This window comes from Chanodichthys erythropterus, chromosome 22 (genome assembly GCF_024489055.1).
Source record: "Chanodichthys erythropterus isolate Z2021 chromosome 22, ASM2448905v1, whole genome shotgun sequence".
Classification (NCBI taxonomy): Eukaryota; Metazoa; Chordata; class Actinopteri; order Cypriniformes; family Xenocyprididae; genus Chanodichthys; species Chanodichthys erythropterus.
Genome location: NC_090242.1, coordinates 9,477,238 through 9,502,049, shown reverse-complemented (window position 1 = coordinate 9,502,049; position 24,812 = coordinate 9,477,238). Strand labels below are relative to the sequence as shown.

Genomic DNA, 24,812 nt, shown 5'->3' with positions numbered 1-24,812 from the left:
ATCTTGACATGACACATGAATATGAAGGAGGTTTTATGAATGTTTATGACAACTGTCATTAAGTGTCATTCACTCAATTATGTCATTTTTAATGCAAAGATGACATTGTTTGAGATGTCCGAGTTATGACAACTTGACATAAACCAACACATCATAACCTGTCAGTGTCTCTGTCATGACAACGTGACATCATTTAGCTTTATGGGTTAACATTGCATTAAACTGTCATGTGGTTGGTTTTGACATGAGGCCATTATAATAGTGTCATGAATATGTATCTTGAGCTCAACTACAGTGGTACAAATTGAACTTGTCATTAAAATGTTATTAAGTGACAATACTCTGACAAATCATTTTATAACAGCATCATGACTACTTTTCATTTCATGTTTTTTTTTTTTTTTTTTTTTTTTAAGTATCCTTCAACAGGTGGTCAGACAATAGACAATTTCAAATTTTGTAAAAAAGATGACACTGTTATAAAATAATGGTAACACTTTATTTTAGGGTCTTTTAACTAGTTGCTTATTACTATTAGCATTCATATGGCTAAAATATTGGCTATTTATTAGTACTTATAAAGCACATATTAATGCCTTATTCTGCATGACCTTATTCTACATTCTTAATCCAATACCTAAACCTAACAATTAACTATAATAAGCAGTAAATTAAGAGTTTATTGAGGGAAAAGTCATAGTTAATGGTTTATATATGTGTTCCCTATACTGAAGTGTTACCGAAATAATGTAATGTAATGTTAACCCATAAAGCGAAGTAGTTTTTTAAGTTTGATAATCAATCTGCCATGTCATGTTTATGACAGGTCATGATGTCTTGGTAATGTCAAGTTGTCATGACAAAGACACTGACAGGTTATGATGTGTTGCTTCATGTCAAGTTGTCGTAACAAAGACATCTCAAACAATGTCATCTTTGCATTAAAAATGACATAATTGAGCGAATGACATTTAAGGACAGTTGTTGTGTCATGTCACGATTATGAAGGTGTCATGTCAGTCTTATGCACACCCCTTCAAGTAAAGTGTTACCAATTGTTTTAGTTTTAGTCGACTAAAATCTAATTTAGTTAAACTGTAATGCATTAAGCATTTCTCTAACACAGATCCAATACACTGATATTCTCCAAACTGTTTATATTCACTAAAGACAACCAACTGTACTTTACTCGCCAAAAAGACACAAAAGAGCTCAATTCAGTGCTTTTCAGGGATTGACACACTTATCATTGAGGTATTATTTTAGTTTTTGTTAAAAATAACTTTGATTAGATTTGATTTTCAGTTTTTCTGCTTTCATTGTAATTTTAGCTAAAAGTTTTAGATTTTTTTTGTGTTTATGTCTTTTAGTTTTTGCTTTTAAACATCTATGTAGTTTTTTATTTCTGTTTTAGTTATTTTAGTACATCAGGATAAGCCAAAGCTTGGAATCTAGATGAAATAAAATGTTAACATTTATTTATTTATTTTTTATTTCAGTTAACGTTCAGTTAAGATTTTGTATGTTTTTAGGTTTAACTATAATAACCTTTATACTTGTAAAATATATTGAATGACATATAATGTCTTTCCTTCCCGTGAAAGAAGATACAGTAGCTTACTATCGTTACTCGTTTTTATTCGTTGACGAAAAATAGAGTAGATTTTAGTCATAGTTTTAGTCATTTAAAATGCATTTTTATTTAGTCATCGTCTCGTTTTCGTCCGTGAAAAAATGTCGTGGACGAAAATTATGAGGAAAAATATTCGTCAACGAAATTAACACTGACGTGAACCACTGTTCTAGTGGTTTTTGGATATTTTAATCCAAAAATCGTACATATTGTGCCTTTAATTAAAAAACATTTCTATTGTGCATGTACATGACTTTATATATCTGCAGGACGTGCGAGTGATCGTTAGGAGTTCTGTCACTGACACGGCAAAAACACCTCCCAGCATCCCTCGACCCACCAGAGATTCATTTGTACACCTTTTGGTGTTGTGATGGTGGACGCCGCAGCTTCAGAGGCGTCCCGCTGCGCACCAGGCATCAGTCAAACGCTCGTACGCTTTGTTGTGGCACTCTGGCGGCCTGCAGAGAAGAAAGATGCCTTTCCAGTGCCGTGTGTTGTTGCTGCTTTTATATGTTGCAAGAGAAAGTGCTGGGATCAAAGTTGAGCTGAACAGTGACCCGAGGAGGCGTCTTTCATTTTAATAACATGAACAAAGATACGAGATATGTGAGAGACTTTGAAGGCTCTGGTCTTCCTCAGTGTAAGACCAACATATAATTAGACCCTTCAGTAATTGGCTTTATAAATGGCTAAACTGTGTGTATGCATATGAATGGCTGTTTTCAGGATAATAAAGCTTGAAATTGGTCATTTTGGTCCTATATTGTCATATTTGTTTTCTTGGTCAGTGTTTTTGTGCTTTTTGGTTTGTTTGCTTGTTGATGATGGTGAAGTGATTTAGGACTGTTATGCGGTCACTTCATAGCCGTCAAAACCACTGCAAAACCAAAAATCCCCACAATGAACTAAATAACAGCAGTTTCCTCAGGAAAGAAGAAACATTTGTGTCCGCCATGTGAGTGGACAGATCGGGTATCCCCTTGTCAATGTCATAAGTCATTAAAAAAGTGAATGAATTCAACTCCAACCGTGATCACATGACTCTTTTCAGTGGCACAATGGAGGACGAAGACTCAATGTTTTGCTGACCTGCTGCGGAAAGTAGAAAAAAGCTTATCATTACAAACTGTACTGATACTATTATCAAAGTAAAAGTAAAAAACAAAACAAAAAAATGCATCCATTGCAAATCGAGCCGAATAAGTTTTTCCATGTCATTACATCTACACTCAAAAAAATCCATAAAAACAGAACACTGTATTAATTTGACAGAATTTTCCATATTTATTTTTACAGGTATTTTACATGTATTTTGAATTTTAAACCTCATTGCGTCGTGTTTTAGGGTTAACGGAAATGTCCGTAAATTTACTGGATGAAGTCCATGTAATAAGATTCCAGTATTTTTTTTATTATTTTACAGATTTATTTTTTACAGTGTACCTTGGGTTGTTTCGCCAAGTATATAGTGTAAATGAAGATATGCGTCACTTTTAAAAGAAGATGTCAGCTGGTCATCAAAAAAAAAATCAGATATGGTCAACAAATCAGAATTGTGCATTAAGACCTGCAGTGTAAATGCGGCCTAATACTCTAATGAGAGTTACGTGCAAAGATAGTTATAGTCTAAAGTGGGCTATTGAAATAAAGTGTAAATGTTTCTCCTAGACAGCTGACCAAGCAATGTCCAAATGAGCAAATCTCAGAAACCTCACCAATGTCTTTAGGGTTTCTGGAAAGATCTCTTCATGAGCGATTAGATACACACAGGAGCGTTTGAACACAGGCGTCTATCAGTGGATCCCTAATATATCCGCTGATAGACGCCAGCTTTCAAACGCTCACGTGTGTATCTGTGTAAACGCTCAGTGAGGAGCATCAAATATGGCTGTTTACAACATGTTTGCCAATCATAGACATATCCAGACCTGCCAACCTTGAAAAATGTTTTTGAGTTCCAGTGTGACGGGATGGGACTCAGGGTTTATTTTTTTACATTTTTGAGAATACAATACACAAAACACACACACACACACTCACATCTATCTTTGTTTTTTAATTTGACCCAATTCAAAACTTTCACTACACCTGCTCAAAAGCATTTTTTTTAATTCATGATTAATATTGCATTGCATAATGTGTGCTTATACAAACTGACAACCACAAGTGAATCGCATTCATTTATTTAATATAGACTAAAATAATTGTTTTGTTTGTAATTTCAAGTAGGCTATATTTACATACTAAACTAACTGTCAGGTTTTGTAATGAAAACTAGTCTAAAATTAAGAAACCCTATAAGAAAACAGTTTACATATGATTTGTTTAAAATACTTAATTTATTATTCAAATATCCAAATTATGATACTAAATCCCACAGAAAAAAAAGGTTTCTATTTGTAGCGTGCTGTCTTTTAATTTGATCATTGCACATTATAAACAAGACAAACATTCGCTGAATAAAGGTTAGCCAATACAAACATATTTATAGAAAACAGTTGACAAGGAATAGACAAGACCAATAAGAGCAAAACAAATCGAGTAATCAAGAATATCAAGTAGAAGTTTGGGACCCACTTTATATTAAGTGGCCTTAACTAGGTACTATGTACTTACATTTAAATTAATCATTTGATACAATGCACTTACTGTGTACATACATGTTTTTACATTGTACTTATATTTTAAAAACACCTGCATGTAATTACATCTGTAATTACATTTATAATTACACTGTTGAACCATCCCTTAAGCCTTACCCCTACCCTTAAACCTTCCCATACCACCAAAGCTTTCCCTAACCTTACCCGTATCCACCTCAATAGCAGCAAAAGTGTTTTGCAATTTAATATGAACCCAATAAGTACATTGTACTTATTTTTTGATGTAAGTACATAGTAGTTAAGGCCACTTAATATAAAGTGGGACCGAAGTTTGTCTGACATATAACGAGGGGTTGTGTTAACTAAAGCGTCTGTCATTTAATGATAATTCCAAATGTTGAATTTTCTGTATTGCTGTATTTTCACACACTAATTTTGTACTTTAATATACTAAAAATTCTTCTTTAGGGCTTCTTAAGATAATGTTAAGAACATCTTAATGTACTCAGCTAAGCTATTTTGCGACACCATTTAGTTACCACTTGTAGTACACTTGAACCCATAACACTAAAAATACAGAGATAGTATGTTAAAAACACATTTTAGTCTCAGAATAGGGCAGTTGAGTACACTTACATGTTCTTAAGATTATCTAGTACTAAAGAAGAATTTTATTAAAAAATACTATGGAAGTACAAAATTAAGAACAATCTATTAAGTACAAAATTGGAGCACTTTAATGGAAGTGTACTTTTTTTTCACCTGGGTTGCTATACGTTATAGGTCTGTTGCCCTAAATCCCACCTTATCTGCTGATATTTCAGTCATGTAATTCAGTAACAGGCTAGCTAACACTTGTAACCAATTATCACAAAGCAATGACATTTTAAAATAGACGGTGGTTGTATGCTACGCTTACAACTGTTTAATTTTTTAAAAAAGTAGTGTGAATTACATGAAAATTACTTGAGTTAGCTGTTTTTTTCTTACCTCAACAGCACTGTTATTTTAGGCAGTTGGCAGCGTCGGACACCACCGTTCCTTTTTTTCTTACTTTTACTGACAATTTGCTCGTGTTGCGCTCTCTCTCTGATGATGTGCTTGAGTTTGATTGACAGGCGATCTAACCAATCATAACGCCGTTTCCACATTTATGTCCGACAAAGCAGTTAGATTAACGTCGTGAACTTGAATTTGAAAAACTGTGTAGAGTCACGGGCTGCTTGAATTGAGCAATCTGTCAAGACACATTAAAGAGCCACAAAAACGCATTGTCAGTGTCCTCTTTGCTACAATGTATTTTTCACTCTGACAGAGCATGATGTGTGGCGTGAGAGCGGCATGGCTTGTTTGGACATACATAGCAACAGTAACTAAAGGGTGCGGGGCGGTCGCCCATCTCGTGACCGGGCTGGCCATTTCTTAACTATTATTATTATTATTAGGGGCCAAGCACCAAAGGTGCGAAGGCACCTATTTTAATCGTTAGATTTCTTTTTATTCTTCTTCTTCTTCTGCTCTTGAAGTCTATGGCCTTTGAAATTTACACATAATTTAAAATAAACATGCTTTTATGGAATGGACCTGAGAAGACATGAGTTATTTTAAAATATACCAACTTTCCACTATTCGTTTCAGGTGTTTAACCCTCCAGGATGCTGGTGCACGCAGCAGCGACGCGCTCCACATTAAGTGCTCTACGATACCCAAGCCATTCAAGAGGAAGAGAGTGGGGATTTGCTTCTTAATATAAGTTTCCTTGTCATTCGAGGTGAAACATAACACTTATGAGCGGTTTATGTACTTGGAAGTGTTCACACGAGCGGAAAAACTATGTACTGTTGCCAGATATCATTTACAGAAAACCATCTAAATGCAGTTGAGGCCAATCGACTACACACACACACACACACACACACACACACACACACACACACACACACACACAAAAACATAACTGTAATATATTTTATGACACAAAAAGTTGGCTACAGGCTACATCATCTGGCAACTTGGGTTAAAAATGTAGTTAATGTTAACGCTATGAAGAAGGATTGGATCGGAGAACGAATTTCATCAAATAAGGTAGGAAGGAGGGCATATTTTTAAATCTACACCAGTCGTGGTGTTTGTAATTTGTCGTCTCTGATTTTGGTTGAAAAGCTCAGATTTCCTGAGATCTGCATATACTGTAAACATTTGTCATTAAATTCTCCAGAAGACAATCTGAGCTGCTACTCACAATCATTTTGCAATTCACAGCCCTTTTATAGCTTCAAAATTGACACATAAATAAAATATAAAAATTAAAACAGAAAGCTAAAGCTATAACAGAGAATCCCATAAAGCTCTGAGCTATAAAAGTGATGGTGGCTGAATTTAACCTTCAGGATTAAAAAAATCACCATAAACCCATGCAGCATAACTCCTGACACATGCCATAATGTATAAACTCCTCCACACACATACACCTGAGACTCCTTTCCTTCAGGTTACACATGCTGGAATAACTAAGCGAGTCCACCGTGGCATTGAAAGTGACGTTGCTTACGTGAGCGTCTCCTGTTCTCCCTGCCCTCTGTAAACTGGATTAAAGCTGCATCTCCTAGTGCTGTTTGTCCAAGTTATTATTTCCCTTCTTGATGTGAAATACTTTATAGCTCAAACTGCTGGATCTCCTCAGACCGCACGCCTCAGCTGTGCACAAAGGCCCGGTGCTTTATTATTATTTATGAGGTGGAACATTGTCAAGTGCTTTAGAATGACCTTCATTTAGTTAGAGGCCATAAACCTTGACCGCCTTATCACGAGGCATATTCCCCTGACAGTACCACAACAGATCACAAACTATAGATTACGGATACATCATTTTATGTGCAGTCTAGAGATGATCACATGACATTCAGTAAGTATGGTCTGTGATGTTAAACTGGTTGAAGAAGCACTAATATCTAAAGATCATGAAAACAAGACACATTTACATTCGCAGAACTGTGCACGATGTAAAAGCATGCATCTTGGAAAATAGCTTAGTCTTGTTTTAAACATAAATCTCATGTTGTTAGATAGATGCTTGAAAGAAGAAAAATAAATCTCAAGATTCACAGAAAACAAGTCGTGCTGGACTAGATGTTTTTGCTTTGAAGTCCTCCACCTGCCCCCTGGACCTCCAGCTGCCCAGCTGAAAAACCAAGCATAAGCCAGCATGAATTCCATGTTGGTCCAGGCTGGTTTGAGCTTGTATAGTGCTGGTGTAGGAGCATAGGCATGCTGTTCTCAGGCAAAACTTCTGCTTCCCATGCTGGTCCCAGCATGCAAAACATACTTTATTCTGGTGACCAGCAATGCTGGATTTTTCAGCAGGGCACGTACATAATGCATATCTGCATTTTTATGGAGGCAAACCTCACAGCTAGAGCTATGATGCATGTTGTATTACTTAGAGACCATGTATATATATTTAAAGTACTCCGCTAAAAGTGCCAAGTACTTTCAAAAGGCGATTCTCTCTATTTCGATCGCTACCCTAGACATCAGTGTTTATATCTGAACTATAAACATTTATCCCAGTTCTTTCTGTGATAACTAATGTAGGACAGAAATAATGATACTGTGTGTTTTATACCGATACATGACAACAGATCTCTCTGGATGAGAGCCAACGTAGATCTGAATGTTCACTGTGATTATACTTGTCAAAGGATTAAAGGATTAGTTCACTTTCAAATAAAATTTTCCTGATAATTTACTCACCCCCATGTCATCCAAGATGTTCATGTCTTTCTTTCTTCAGTCGAAAAGAAGATTTGGTGAAAACTTTCCAGGATTTTTCTCCATATAGTGGACTTCAATGAAGGTTGAACGGTTGAATTACAGTTTCAGTGCAGCTTCAAAGCGTTCTACACAATCCAAGATGAGAAATAAGGGTCTGATCTAGTGAAATCATCACTCATTTTCTAAAAAAAAAAAGAAAATGAGTGATGATCATCTTCTTCTTCTCTATCAGAATTCCAGCAGTGTAGACGCTGCTAAGTGTATTACTGCCCTCCACAGGTCAAAGTTTGAACTAACTGTTATATACTTGCACTAGCATATTGAATATGACAATTTAGTTCAAACCTTGACCTGTGGAAGGCAGTAATACACTTAGCAGTGTCTACAAGCTAGTTCAAGCATTTATTGTTAAAACGTATATATTTATTTATTTATTTTTAGAAAATGAGTGATGGTTTCTCTAGATGAGACTCTTATTCCTCGTCTGGTATCGTTTAAAGCTCTTTGAAGCTGCACTGAAACTGTAATTTTGACCTTCAACCGTTTGGGCTCCAGCGAAGTCCGCTATATGGGGAAGAATCCTGGAATGTTTTCATCAGAAACCTTCATTTCTTTTCAACTGAAGAAAGACATGGGCATCTTGGATGACATGGGGGTGAATAAATTATCAAGAAATTTTAATTTGAAAGTGAACTAATCCTTTAACAAACATTGCTGCAATTTAGGAATAAGATCGTGTAGGTGTTTGAATCGAGATTACAATCTTTTAACAATTAATCATGCAGCTCTATAGTGGGAATTGCGCAAATTTGTTACAAACCTGCGTAAATTCAGCAGGAAGTGAGACTGGAATTACTGACGACTCGTTTCAGGCATTTCAGAATCACTTCTATCTTTTGGGAGACAAAAACTCCATTTATCTGAACTTTGATCTTTAAAACTTTGCAGACTTTTAACATTCACAAACAGCTCACATACTGCATGAAAGGGAATATCTGAAAAAGCATCAATAGTACATTTTTCCGTAAATTTAGAATAAGTTTTAGTATAGTAAAGATATAAAAGGTTTTGTGCACAGGTAGTAATTTGAAATCACAGAGCTAGTTTTGTAATCTCTTTTTTTTTTTTTTTTTTTTAAATTGACCACCATTTAAACAACATGTATGCACAACATACATGAGCACTGGTCAGTTGCATTCACAGCACTACAGTGAGGATCGTGCAGCTCACCTTTGAAAAAGCAGTCTTTGCTGTGGACCACATAGATCCTCCTCCGCTGCAGGCAAGCGGTGCGGTACAGCTCGCAGTGGTTCTCATAAAAACGTCCGTCAGAGCCACACACGGGAACAAACGAAGTGTGGCACCGTTCCTGGCACACACACTCGACACGGCCCGTTACGTTCCTGACCACACACTCCCGACCCCGACCACAGTACGTCCTCCTGCATGGACCCTCATCTGGAGAGAAAAGGCTCAGAGTTAAAATCAGCATTGTTTTGTGCACAATTCACCTTATGAAAGTAAAATGAGTTGATGCTCTGCCATGAATGTAGTAAAACAAAGACAGAACAGCATGTTTGTAAAGCAGTTTGGATGCACTGCGGTTCACATTTTCCCAGAGAATGTTAAAGTTTCTCCCGCCAGGTCTAAAAACCCGCTCCCCAACGATTCCCTGAGTTGGCACTGGGAAAGCTGCTGAGGTCTGGATCGCTCTTTCCAGAGCCGCAGGAACGCAGTTGGGGAAAACTCCTGCTGGGGTGACTCACCCGATTCTGGGCCTGTGCATCGTCCATGCCAGTTTTAGTACTTTCTTCGGGCGACAGCTGGTAGGTAGGAAATGATTCCCAATTAATTCTGGACTGCTGACTGAGACCGCTGGAGTGGCATCAAACTCGGATCACCGCCGGCCACTTTTTTCACCACATGCTGTTAAGGCTGGCCGTATGACGGCACTCACCATGAGGCAATAGAATGTCGACTGGTGGAGATTATGCAGCACCAAGCATGAAACTAAATTGTGTACAGATGAGAATTTTCAGTGTAGACTGCATAACTCAATTGTCATAGGCATTACTACATGATTATGTCATGTAAGAACACTTTTCCAGCAAAAATAACTATACTGCAACGCTCTATTCTGCAATTAGAGTTGGGTAACAAGAATTTCCAGCATATGTAACCAGACTTCCCAAGGACCATAGATTCGATAAGACACACACATTTCGATTCTGCTTATCAGTTCCTGTCTGCATGTTATGTCATTTTAAACCATTCAAAACGCAAGAAGACATGAAAGAGAACTCAATTCAGCACTCGCACGCTGTTTTCTGTGCTGTGAACACATCCGAAGCGTGGCGCCTCTCATATAGTCCGCAAATACTGAATTGTGTTCTCTTTTGTGCATTTCGCACAAGCTTTCTTGTGCTTGAATGGACAAATACACACAAAATTAGGACAAAATATCCTCATAAACACAGTCTGTTTTGTCTAACGTGAACGTAAACAGAAAAAAAAACACATGTGCAACAGTATATTGGATCTGTGCATTCGCTCTTAAAGTGACAGCAGCCTAATATTCCTCCTGCTGTCTCAATCAAACAAAAGGCAAAGAGAAAATCCCTGGCTGCTCTTGACTTAATAACTTTAATAAGGATTAATAAATATTTTATGTATAAAAAGAAAACTATGCATTGTTATTTTACATTTGATTTCAATTTCTGTACCTGAACTTTGTTCACTTGTATTTATTTGTGATATTGCTAGTTTGTTTATTTGTTGTTATTTATTTTTTTATTGACCATTTACTTGTCTTTAATCATGTTTGAAATTTATATTAGTTAGTCTAGTTGTTTTTGCTCTGGCATTTTTTGAAACTTCTAACAAAAAGTTCCTTGTTTAAGTGTACTTTAGGCTGCCGATTTATTTTCAAACAATACCCAACCCTAACTCTGATATATACCGTTTAATACTAGTCTGTCTGAACACCCGAATCTGATTGGCTAGAAGCTGTGCATTAAAACCCTTTAATGCACAGGTAGTTTCAGTCTATATTAATGAGCTTTCATTAAAGCTCACGCACACGCAGAAACATTCATGAGCACAGAAACTTGTTATTGAAAAACATTGCTATTGAAATGCTACATTATATTGCTCAGCAATGAGGGGGTATCAATCGCTGTTTTTGAAGTAATTAAACTCACAGTTTCACTGTATGTAGAGAGATGCTCCACAGACGTTATATAAATGTTATAATTCAATCAAATAAATGTAATCTTACCACACTATTTTATCTCTGTGTCTGATTTAAAGTGGGCAGAATGCTAGATCTAAAGAGCTGTAACGGACGAAAATAACACAGCTAAGTATGCATTAAACAATTTTAATTCACTCCACTGTGCATTCAACTTTTCAAAGATTTGAATCAATTGAACCAATTGCTTCGCAAAATGATTCACTGTTTCGAAGCGTTCAAAACGCGACACGCTGGTGAAAACAAATGCAACAAAAAACTCCAAACATGCTTAAAACCTTTTAAAAACACATTGCAAATATTTTATCGAAAGTAAAATCTATCAAATGCAATTAACGAATCATCTAACAAGATTAAATATCAAGTGTCTGTATTATATGTGTTCTTTTATCAATTTTCAGGGCTTGATTTGTTTGTTCCATGGATGGCTCAACTATTATTCCTTTTAATTACACTAATGTCTCATTAAAACATATACAACTGTATAAAACTGATTATAGATCAGGTAAAACCCACAGATACTTGTTCAATGGTTCGCTGTTGGGGGTTATTCAGTGATTCATGGGTTCATAGAGATGTTGGCATTTCAATGTTTTTAAATGTTCCTCTTTCATGTATCTGTGGGATTTTACAATCTCCTCAACAACACACATGATCTGAGGAATCATTCACGTCTGGAGCACAAACGCCACAGGATGACCCAAATGCTCAACTTTTATACTCTTTGGATGAGTATGGCTAACAGTCATAGCGATGTTTGCCTGTCTAGACATGCTAAAAATCTGATCAACAGGGCAAAACAATACGTGCAGCTCCTCAGGAGCCCAGCCCATGTCGTTTGGTTTGCTAATTATTTACAGCACCTTCATAAAGCAACGACAGGCACGAGCACCCGCTCCAACATCGTGACCTTCCTCCTCCGTGTCAAGGTTGCAGACGATTACCAAGATCATTTGTATTCCTTGAGCATTGAAGATTAGGCGCTTAGCTGAGCTCTGCTTCTGTGAAAATGATTTGCTCTTCTTCGGACGCCTGCTGTCCGACCATCTCTTGTCTTTCTAAACTCTTTCTCTGCTCCAAGTTGAACAATCTGCTCCAAAACACAAATGCTCCTTTTACAGCACTATTAGTAATTCTGCAGAGATGTCGTCCTCTTTGCAATCGCGGCATGTACGCGCTGACAATTCCCAACTGCGCTGCGCTGTGATTTACTTAAGAAGCTAAAGAGTTGATTTGTAATCCATTCAATGTGGGCAGCGAGACAATGGTGATACAAGAGTCTTAAAGGTTCCACCAAAAGCTCTCAAACTCTGCCAAGCCGCTAATGTGTTATTTTTATTATCACGGCCATTCTTGGGACTGTTAAGAAGCTGCAAACCATTGCTTGTCCAACTCAGTCAGCAATCACTCCAGGCCTGGATGACAGATGCTTAAACACATGGATCACCTGGGGAATCACACGGGGAACGTTTGGAAGTATTGTTCATCTGCAGTGGATGGCTATGGATCTCATCCCATTGTCATCAAGTAAATGTGACTAATTGATTCCTTTCAAAGGGACTCGCACAGACAAGAGCAACAGTGGTGTAATCCTTGAAGCTCACATCATATGAACAGCTTCTGTTCTGACATTAACCGCAGACCACCCCTCCATCCTCAAGAGCACATTCATCGTAAACTTCTGGCAGAAGAGAAGTCAGCTTGTTGTATTTTTAAAATGTTGCATAAATTCCCTGAATATCCTGTGAGCTACACTCCAGAGGTTCTTCAATGGCATTGGCATTGACATTGATAATAGTGGAAAAAGGTTCTTTGCACTAACTGTTTTTTGGGTAATCAGAAATGGTTCTTCTATTACATTGCTACAGTTTTGGAAAGAGTAAAAAATACGTACGTCAATTATTTCTAAAATAGCAATACTTTTTACTTGAGTACAAGTAGAAGTACTGAAAAATATTGTGACTCAAGTAAGAGTAAATAAACTACTCAAGTTACAAAGTACTTTAGTATAATTTTTCTATTTTTACACCAAATGTTAGCGATGTTACCAATATGGAGCGCTAAACACTCTCATACAGGAAGCCAGAGGGCGCCACTGTGCAAAAAAGTCCACAATTGAGATTCATAGAAATATTAAACTTATGACATCAGGACATCAGATATCGCTACAGCTCAATAACGTGCAGGCATATACGTTTTGACTAATGAAACATGAAGACAAAAACATGATTGCGAGGACATATCTGTTCTTGGGTATTTTTATAAGAATAATGTATAGGCCGATCTATAATGCAATGCTATCATAGAATTTTATAATATAGCCTAATATATTTTCTGTCTCACTTTGTGTTAAGAAGCAACATGGGACCACAGAAGTTATTTCAAATATGACTGACATGTATGTTTATAGTGATTATGGAGCAAAACATGGTATTAATCTCATACATTTGTGTCGTGTTTGACGCTATTCTAAGCAAACGTATTAGCTATCTCTGTTGCAAAGAGTGATTGTTTTATTACTAATTTTGAAAAGTAAGTCCGTGTAAGATCATCTGAATGTTTTTAAGAAGGGCAAAAGCAAAGAAGTGTAAGTGAGAGGTCCGATATATAGGAGTAAAAGTGGGATTAAAACAGTGTGAATAGAAAAGTGCCAGTAAAAAAATAAAGTGGGGTACTTTTTTTATTTTGCATTATTTGTAAAATTGCAGAGAGCCAACTTTTGCTACAATAACGAACTTCATTTTTACGTGCATCTGACTGACAGATAAACTATGCGCTCTTATTTCACTGTTGTTTCTAATGTTGAGGTTATTTCAGCTTCGCACAAAGTTTTCTACGTACATTTAGTTCAACTGTACTGTTAAAGAGGGCAAGCTTTGTGCATGCATTTACACTCTAAGTACTTTTGGTGAAAAATAAATTTAGCAAAGTTAAATACTTTACTTTTATTCAACTCAAGTAAATTTAATTATACTCAAAGTAGAAAAAAATGAGAAAATTAATGTACTCAAGTACTGTAAAGAAAGTATTTGTAATTAGTTACTTTCCACCTCTGCATTACTACAAAATCCTCATTTTAGAAGCTATATTTAACAACTATTCCCTTTAAATCATTTAATTTAACCATGGGGACTAATCTAATCACCTTAATTATCAATGAACTTTTATTCGTGAGAATTTCGCCTTCATGGGACTGAAAAATCCTGAGGGTGACAGGACGGGGAAATGTGCGTCTGATTGCTCACAGTAATTATTTGCATGCACAATAATTTGCGACGGTTTAGCACCTGATTCACTAAATGAAATATGCAGATCAGGCAGCGGTGCAAACGCACACACAAAATCTCTGCTGGCACACAGACACCTGAACGATGCCTGGTTATGACGCTCTTCTCCATCATCCGATGCATGATCGCTGGAAAGTGCGCACCAACATCCCTTTCATGTAATTGCTTAGTTACTCAGACAAACAACATTGAGTTTTGTGAATAAATAGCAGTCAAGAGGGCAAGTTTGCACGGAAATGAATGACAATGACTTGATTTGAATACTCAAGGTACAGTGCTATTTGTTTCTTTTGGGTGAATAAGTCAGTAAGTCACAGCTGCTTGATTTGAAATAGCATGTGGTTGTTTTGTGAATTTGCCCCTTAGTGTTTTCGTTCAAGCACTGGAAAAAAAGAGCTTTCGCTGCTAGAAATTTCACAAAGAAACAGCAAGTCACATTGAATTAAATGTGACATTTTTAGGTAAAACAGAATTACAGTGTCACAATGATGCTTGAATTTCAAACATGAATCGATTTCTGGTAACAAAGGCACTTTGTGGCATGAATGACATTTAAGGTTGTGGTGCGGATATCCTGGTCACTGCCCTTCTCAAATTCACTGTGAGAAATAAACTGATTTTTCTCGTCATCTCGTCTTCAGGGATATTTTATTTATTGAGAAGCAGATGAATGTGATTGTAAGGCGGCGTGTCATGCTTGACTCTCTCTCTGACACCAGAATGCTCTTGACAGCACAGTAGATGTCTGAATATCAATGCAGCGGCAGTCCGAGCATGTGTTGTTTTAATGCTGTTATCATCCAGCCTGCTTCCCTGTCACATCACAACTTGCTGTAATAATACACACAGTCACAGGCGTTCCAACCTCATCACTTTGATTCATATGAAAGTTATTATTTTATACAAATCTTAAGCATGAAAATCCACCAATAAACTCAATGAAGCCAAAGACAGGCGAGACAAATGAGATTGTACAACTTCTTATGAATTCATCACCAATTAACCAAAGCAAAGAGTTACAAATTGTCATGAGAGAGTGTTAGGCGGTCATCTATCAGCTGATTACAAGACTTATAATATCTATGTTTTGAGTTTTGTGTTTTTCATTATATGAAGCAGATATTAGACTCATCATTCATTTGTCATGAATAATCTGAAGCCGTGATGCATGAGCTTCCTCAATAAGCAGAGAACAATGAAATCTTGAATATGAAGCATACGGGAGGTAAAAGGCATTTCTGAGAGCCAACATCCATCAAACTTCTTACAAGTGCGCTCTGCTAAATGTCTTGGATAAAATATGACTTCCAAAAAAAAAAAAAAAAAAGCAAGGTCAACGTGAAACACACAGAGAGAAAGATTGAAGAGCTATAACTCAAAGACTATGACTGAGGTGTGTGTGTTTCACAGGTTGAGTATTGTAAAGGTTTCAGATGTAAACACACGAACACAAAGCCAGCGCTGCACTCACTGGACGGCCTGATAAGACTTTATCGATCAGATTCCCGCTCCATCTGTTAGTGGTGGTGTGTAGTGTGTTTTACACCAGCTGTGTCGTGGACTGCAGGTGTGGAGGAATGAATCAAACACGCTAAAGTGAGTAGTTACTGTAGTGAAAGACTAGTTGTTGTACAAAGCTGTAGTGACCGGCCTATTTGTCAAGCTCCAACATTTCCTAGATTACAGGTGGTTCACATGTTCATCATCAGAGAGGCTTTTTCTGAAGCTTGTAGTTTCGGTTTTTCCTCCAAACCTCAATATCAGAAATGTATTTAATTTTTTTCCCCCTTAAAACTTTTCTATTTTTAAAACATTATCTAACGATTTGCCAGTAAGAAACAAAAAAGATAAAAAAAAAAAATGAAAAAAAACTTCCTGATTCTGAAAAATTCAGATGTCTCTTAGAGACATTCTGTAAGCATTTATATTGTAATTGCTGAACACACACAGAACACTTTGGCAGAGGTTGCGTTTATTCAGCCTGAAGGTGGCGCTCTAATGTTGATTGACAGGCTTTAAGCACACTATCTTAGAAATGTCTTGATGTATTATTTATTGCCTCTGAACATTACAAGTTGTGGAGGATTTCCTGTGAGGAAAACAATATCTATTCTCAAACATCAAACAAACGCAAAAGGACTGTATATTCATATAACAGACATGCCAACAGTTACTGACCTGATGCAGACTAATATGCACATATCTGAAGCGGACTGATATCGTCTACGTCTGGAGCGAGCTTTACGTTAGGTAACGTGAAAATGAACTGAAAATCTGCCCCATGGCTCTCAATCAAGGCCGATATACTCACAGCAACATTCTTTTTCATTCTTCGTTTAAGGGTAACATGAATTTAGAAATACGTGAGCAGCGATACACTGTTACCGAACATCTGACTCCACCCACACTGCTGTGAGCGACGTTTAGATGAATTTGTAAATATGTGCAGCGTGCTTTCCTCTCAGCAACACCATAAACATGAGAAGAATGAGAAGACAGCAAGAATTTGATTTATAGAAAACATAAGAAATGTTAGAAAACATAAAGTATGCACAAGCTCTGCAAATTAGCACTCAAGTAAAGTCATGTTACTACCTAAAATATTAATAAAGATAAGTTATAGCATTAGAAAGTTCTAAAGGTTTACTGTGTCTGTTTTATGATATAGATGCTCCAGCAACAGTGATATTGCAATTTGTGTCGGGTGTGCAAATGACAACATGCAAAATCAAAACGGGACTTCATACTTCTGTAATAAAATAGCAATTGTGAGATGAATCCAATCCATCACACTTGGGTAAAATGTCCATTGAAAAACATCCAACAGCACTTTTTTGTCCACAAAAGCATTAAATCCATGAAATATTGATATATTGTCCATTGTTTGCATCACATTTCTTCTGAATGATCTGCTCTCCATTATCGTTCTTCAACCTGAGCAGTGTTTATGTTGTAAAACAGTATGTGATCGTACACATTAGACTCTCACAAACTAATAAACCCGGGTCCAAAGTATAATTTTTCAAAATAGTACAGCAGTTTTAGTTATAATATCCAAGCAGTGCTGTCAGATTTTGTGGTGTCATGAAAGGCATATATATTGTCATTTTCTGACAGACAAAACTTTTATCCAATGCCAAGACGATACAACAACATGTGTTCTGTTTATCTTTCACACACGCGCACGTACACTGACGCACATCTGTCTCGACCATTAACTGCACAGCAAGCCAAATCATTTGATAATTGTATGAAATAATCCTAGAAAAAAAAGCACAAACATTGCAGAGATGCCAAATTCAGTGGCTGACAGACAGCAGCGGCAATCCACCTGTCACTAAAGTGGCCTTTAATTATGCAGAACTTTAAGGCTTAATATTATTCAAACAGATGCTTAAAAAAAAAAAAAAAAAAAAAATCACCCCACTGACAGTTGTCATGAATGGCAAAATTAGCTGTATAGACCAAAACCACAAATTGTACCAGCTGTAAACATGTTTATTTCTGCTGTAAAGTTGGGCATTTTAACATGGGCTCAAGTTTATGTCACTTCCGATTGGCTTCAAGAGAAACTGGGGGAGGTTGCCGCTCCTATTATGTTATTATCATGGACTAATGATAGTATGAAGACAAAATAATCTGCCAATGGGGTAAGCAAAAGAATCTTGTTTTCGGTTTGAAATAAGATTATTGTGCTTGTTTTTTTTTTAAGGAAAAAGATCTCACTTCATTTTGACATTTTTTTTCTGACAATTTTTCAAGACCATCATTTTTCTTGTCTAGAAAATGCTTCTTGATTTAAGAATTTTTAGATATATGGACTAGAAACAAGATCAAAATTGATTTTTTTGCAGTGAACTCCCAAAACGAACACAAAACAAACTTCGTTTTGGCCTGATTTTATTTGAAATGACGTCACATCAGTTCGTTCTCCGATTTCCTTTGAAGTATATTGGGGCCTTTAGAGTGCACTGCAGTTACATTTTCACTGGCCCCCTTAGTATCATAATTAGGGATGCAAAGGGGTGGAAAATTTCCAAAAACTTTCCAAAATTGCCCTTAAGTTTCCAAAATTCTGGAAAATTTCCAGAAACTTGCCGGAAATTTTCCTCCCGTTTGCATCTCTAATTGCCAGCCGAAGCCATATGCTAAATTTCCAATATATGCTGCTCACTTTGACTTAAAATAGTCGAGAAAATCCAAAAAAAACCATTTGTTTACAATTTATTATGGATTCAGTTTCTGTAGAGGTCTGTGTTTTGGATGAATATTTTGGAGGGGCTCTGCCTCACCTGCCCTTACAGACGAACCGCGGCTGATAAAAAGTAAACTATATTTTAATGAAAATCAACTCCAGGGAGACAACAGCGGCCATAGTTGAAGAAACATCCATAGATTTTGTTTGCCTCACTTCTATTTTATTGAAGTACAAATTAAATTTGCCTCGTTTTTATTATATGTGCACAAGCACAAACTATATGCTGGATATTATATTTGATAAACAGTAACAGTTCTTAAACTGCACTGGGAGACAAAAAAAAAACTCAGTATTTGTGTTCAGCACAAATATCTATATGTTCTTAAATACTTTTATTTGGCTCAAACATAAACTTTCCGGTGTGGAAAATTTTTTCCAGTGTGTGCTAATAATTCCCTCCGCATCTGTACACATTTGATGGTGGTTATTTATGTGTCCTTGTAAACTGGCTGGTCACTCTCTATCAATTGATCTGCGGCAGCGCTGACGCAGCACCTCCTCTATCTAACAGCATAACTACCTCTCAAACCACACGTCCCAGGCAGATCCAGACCAAGGGCACCTTCCTGTAGCACACGGCTGCTGCACCTCTGACCTGCACATGAGCTGATGATGATGATGGTGCGTTTCTTTTCCACAATATTAATATTACTCTGTAGCTATTAAAGGCTGCAGGCCAGCTGCAAAGAACAGATAATCACTGTAGTCAAATTAGACTGAATAGTGATTTGCCAACTATTAATCATGTCAATGTGAGTCTTTTATCAATATCAAGCCACATACGATAAGGAATATAACCAAATGATTTTATATAGATCAGTTGTTTTATTAAAACACAAGCGTCACATAGTTTTGCAAAAGATCAGTGCCTCTTATTTCAGTGCCTGATTTAATTAAAAAAACTAATATATTTACTACTCAAAAACAAGAACGGAATTTTTGCAGTGTAGCAACACACACTACTATAATTAAACACAAATATGAAGTACAGCACATGGTTACACTTTATTTTGATAGTCCACTTTAGACAGTCTACTCACTATAAACAACTTTGTAAGTACATGTCAAACACCAGTCATTAGAGTATCAGTAGACTGCTAGATTAGGGTTAGTAGAATAAGATGGCATTGCAAAGTTACTTATAGTCAGTAGAATGTCTATTGGGAGCACCAATATAGTGTTAATCAGATATTAAGCAGACATGAAGTGGCAAAGTTACTTGTAGTTAGTAGAATTTGTAAAGTGGACCATTGGAATAAAGTGTTAGTTAATTACAAGGCTGATAATCTTTATTCAAAAGGAGGTAAACAGGCAAAAATTCCTGGTTTTGGACACTGAGAATCTAATTGGGTATCTGCTGCTGCTTGTTATTGCTTCTGCTGCTGCTGTTTTTGACATGGTAATGAATATGACAACGTTGATATGTTTGGTCTTGGCAGAACAGATCTGCTATGCTGCTGCTGCTGCTGATTATTGCTGCTGTTGTTGTTGTCTCTACTGTTGGTTATTGCTGCTGCTGTGTTTTGCATGGTACTGAATATGTTGATATGTTTGGTTTTGGCGGAATAGATCTGCTATGCTGCTGCTGCTGCTGTTTGTTATTGTTTCAACTGCTGATTATTATTATTGTCCTCCAAAAAAAACGTTTTTTTTTTTTTTTTTAAGCACCATATTACGACCTATATTTAGATTTTAAAGTCATGCGCCCTCTAGTGGCCATAAAAATAACGGCAGTGTTGCGTTACGTCTGTCGTCATGCAATGACGTATGATTGTCATTACCAATCAAAATGCGTGTTCATTTAAATGCAATGTGTGGACTTTTTACACCAATTCTCCTATTTCCATTTACCAAAATTAATTTTTATTAATGACTACACCCACCCCATCCCTAAACCTAACCTTAGTGATTTATAGTGCATTTACGCTTTATGATCATATGTGTTACCTGGGATCGCACCCACAATCGCATGCTCACATGATAGCATATTGCTATTGCAATGCTCTACCAGTTGAGCTACACGAAACCCGGAATCCGACGCAGATAAAAGGGAACAATGCATTAAAATGAAAGCAAATGCTCCTATGGGTTGTATTTCATGAATTAAATTGAAAGTGTCCTGCTGTCGATAGGGGCGCCACTTTAGTATACGACCTATATGGTCGTATTGGTTGGAGAACATGTTGGATTATTGCTGCTGTTGATTATTACTACTGCTGCTGAAAATTATTATTGCTGCTGCTGCTGTGTTTGGCATGGTAATGAATATGACAATGTTGATATGTTTGGTTTTGGTGGAATAGATCTGCTATGCTGCTGCTGCTGATGATGATTATTGCTGCTGTTGCTACTGCAGAGCAAGTACAGGACTTGCTACTGCCAATGCATAACATGCTGCTGTGAGCAAGTAAGACCTGCTTCTACTGTACAATAGAGCTTACATGATTTGCCCGTAGCAGATCTATACAGGAGCTGGAGCTGGGGAGAACGGTTTCTAAAAACGCAACTGCTACAGCAAATGCTGACTATGTATTTGAGGGTTGAGCGGTGAGCTCAATGGCTACTGATACAGCAGGAACCAATCAGCCTGCGCTATCTAGAGTTTCATGACAGAACTCATGGTCGTTATAATTACTCTTTTTACTCTGTATGAATTTTTTTGTCTTTGCATAATTTTGATTAGCATTAAATCACAATTTAAGGATTAAACTAAACCATGAATATAATTTGAGAGAAAAAGTAATACTTTTGGCTGTTATAAATTAGAGTATTTTGTTTAAAGTTTGTCCAAAGCATTTTTTTTTTTTTTCAGTACGTTTTCTTCTGTATCAGGTGGCGGATCATTTTCTGAGCTCATTCTGCTCAACAGGTCTGAAAGATGCAAAAAAGGCATCCTCGTGGTGAAGGAAAAGAAACGTTTATGTTGCTGGATTTCTGTTTGTAGATTTAGATAGTAAAAGCCGGTATCAGCATTGCTAATGTTATTAAATTCGTTATTTCCACATATATTAATGAGGGACACTGGTTTTGTAGAGCGTTCCACATTCTGTCTGTGCACATTAATGTTGTTCAGTCTGTGGGCTGGATTGCACAGTCCCTCGTAAATGACATTTCCCCAAGCGCTTAAGAGAGAACTCGCGATAATTAATAACAGCGGACAGCGGTTCATAGGCACGGTGATCCCTAGAATATATTTTCTCATTATTCTTTGTGTTCCTGTAATAATTATGTTACAGAATTCCTCTAGTGATTGCGTTTCTACTCCAGCACTGTTACTAAAAATATGTCAAGACTGAGGGCAGAAGCACACAATTTCCTATAATTATAACTCTAAATAAATAACCTGCACAGAATATTGAACATATTTTGAGGGAATGGCTTATCTCTGAATAGAAGTGAGAATATAATTGATTTTCAATATATGAATACTGCAATCAGCACTTATATAGTTAGCGGTGTGATGAGAACAGATTCTTGGATGTGCGATGGGTCACGCCGTGTGAAGGAATGTTGTTCTGTAAACAAGTCCAAAGAGCAGCTGTGTTCCAGCCGTTCACTGTCTCAGACAGAAATTAACAGCACTGCACTTCTTCTTACAGACATCAGCAAACTATAAATTGGCCCAAACTTTGTTTCTGTGTCCGATCTTATAACCATAGAAAATATTTATGTAGCAACCTGGTTCCAGTGGCAGATGGGCACATGTGGGATCTAGGCCAGCAAACTGCTCATGCAACATTAAATAAAGGATTTAGACATTCTGGTAGAGGTGGATGACATATGTAAAAATATACTTTAAAAATTTTGGTTGAAAATGATAAACATTAGAGGTCAACCGATACATTGATTTTACAGATTATTCAGCACCAATAGTTGCCTATTGGAATTATCGGTTATCGGGAAATAGTTGCCGATTGTTTTACCTGACTAGATAAAAAAAAAAAAAAAAATCCTTTTTGTCAAATAGGCAGGAAAACTTCAACACCCATAATGCACTGGGCATGTTGCCATCCAAGGACATGCCCACCAGGATACTCATAATGGATACTCATTACGACTAAAAGTTTGCTAAGAAGTATTTCCTTCTAAAGCAAGGCGGTAAGCGTATGCAGAGCAGACTGGTGGACGGTGCATAACGGGTATATGTCTTGCTTCGTTCTTGATTGACATTCTGACACCCCTTACTTGATAATCACTATTCTTTTTTTTTTTTGTTTACTGATTGTCAGTATTTGCATATTCATAACTGTGACATGTCCTGTTTACAAAAGCGATTAAGAACAACAGATCGGCAGTGATTACTAGTGTGTTGATTCAGTTAAAAATCCACATTTACATATATAAAAATATTGCATAATTCATCAAAGTGGCACAACAAGCTCAAATTTCATTGGACAATTGAAAATTTGGACAAATTTTATACTGCACATATACTGTATATGAATTATACTGACAGATTTCCACATTTTACATTTGAGGCGCAGCTTCTGAGGAACTCTTTGCACGTCCCTGCTATTAACTAATTACTGAGGACTGATTGAACCTCATTGTAAAGTGTCAACCAACAAAAATAAATGTTTGGATATATATACGATACATTGTGAACAGAAAATAAATGAGTTTTAAACACAAATAGTATAATTTAACATTGATCAAGCTTTTCACATCATCAAAACAACAAACATCTGTGAGCTGGACTGTTTAAATCCCTAAACAAAGACAAACAAAAGCACAATCCTGGTATGAACACAATTGCTCTAATATAATCCCATTACAGTTACTGCTCTTTAGAAAATATTATTTGTGTTGCATATGGCATTTCAGTAAGTTATTACCAGTTATCTTTAAAGCTTGTGTGTTTTTGAGTTGTAGTACATTCTAGACACTCAAGAATTGTGCCTCAGCCACAACACAGACTTTTTTTTTTTTTTTTTTTTTAGAGACAGTATCACAATCTGGGAAGGTGGGACGTCTCCCCTGGAATTGGGCCATACAGTGGGTCATGGGAACTGCTGAACAGATAGCAAAATTGCTTTGCTATAATTTAATAGCATATGCATTTCCCAATGGTGCCAAAAGTCGAGGACACTTATGAACGAGCAAACCAACCACAAGCCACAAAACCGTTTCCCCTCGGTCGTCTATCAGAAGGTACCGCTGCTTCAAAACATGCAACACCAAACCTAGACAAAGACACGTCCTGTCCTCAAGCATGAGGAAACAAACTCAGCATCATCTGATCAATTACTGCTGCTGTACCAACATGATCTCATGAGAATTCATATATTTGTGTGTGAAATGCATAATGGTAATCCACATCTTTAGAATCCATATGTTTGCGAGGAAAAAATTCAAGACTTTGTCGATCATCTCTGTTCTCGGTAGCAACCGTAAACATCAAATCCCAAACTTGTTACAAATTTGCCGCCTATTTTATATATATATTTGGTTTGAAACCAGAGTGTTGATTTTTTGACAGTATATAACAAAAAATATACAGAAAAGTCAGTGTCTGACTGAACAATGTAAGGCTGAACACTGTTACTGACAATCCTCATTTTGGCTGCGTGAGATTCTCCAGCTTTGTTGTTGTTGAGCTGTTAAAGCTCCGCCCTCTTCTGGAGCAGCAGCTCATTTGCATTTAAAGGGACACACACAAAAACGGCGTGTTTTTGCTCACACCCAAATAGAGGCAAAGTTAACAAGCTATAATAAATGATCTGTGGGGTATTTTGAGCTGAAACTTCACGGACACATTCTGGAGACACCAGAGACTGATATTACATCTTGTGAAAAAGGGGCATAATAGGTGCCCTTTTAATAAACCAAATTAAACAATGACCAACTAAATGTTTCTTAAGTGAAACAATCTTAAGAGAACTTTCTACTGTCATATAGCCAATTTAGCTTCCATTTATGATAAAATTAAGTTGTAAAAAAAATGTCATCTTTACCTACATTAACTCTTTTCCCCATCATTAACAGATTTTTCTGGCTTTTCACT

The 24,812-nt window shown here is 36.7% G+C and overlaps 1 protein-coding gene across 1 annotated transcript in view; it reads right to left on the bottom strand.

Moving 5' to 3' along the window:
• The window catches only part of fstl4 (follistatin-like 4), a 216,327-nt gene that overhangs the window by 127,480 nt on the left and 64,035 nt on the right, over positions 1-24,812 (bottom strand). The window contains exon 4 of the mRNA XM_067375723.1: positions 9,244-9,471. Coding sequence (XP_067231824.1) covers positions 9,244-9,471 — 228 coding nt within the window. The remainder of the gene's footprint in view (positions 1-9,243; positions 9,472-24,812) is intronic.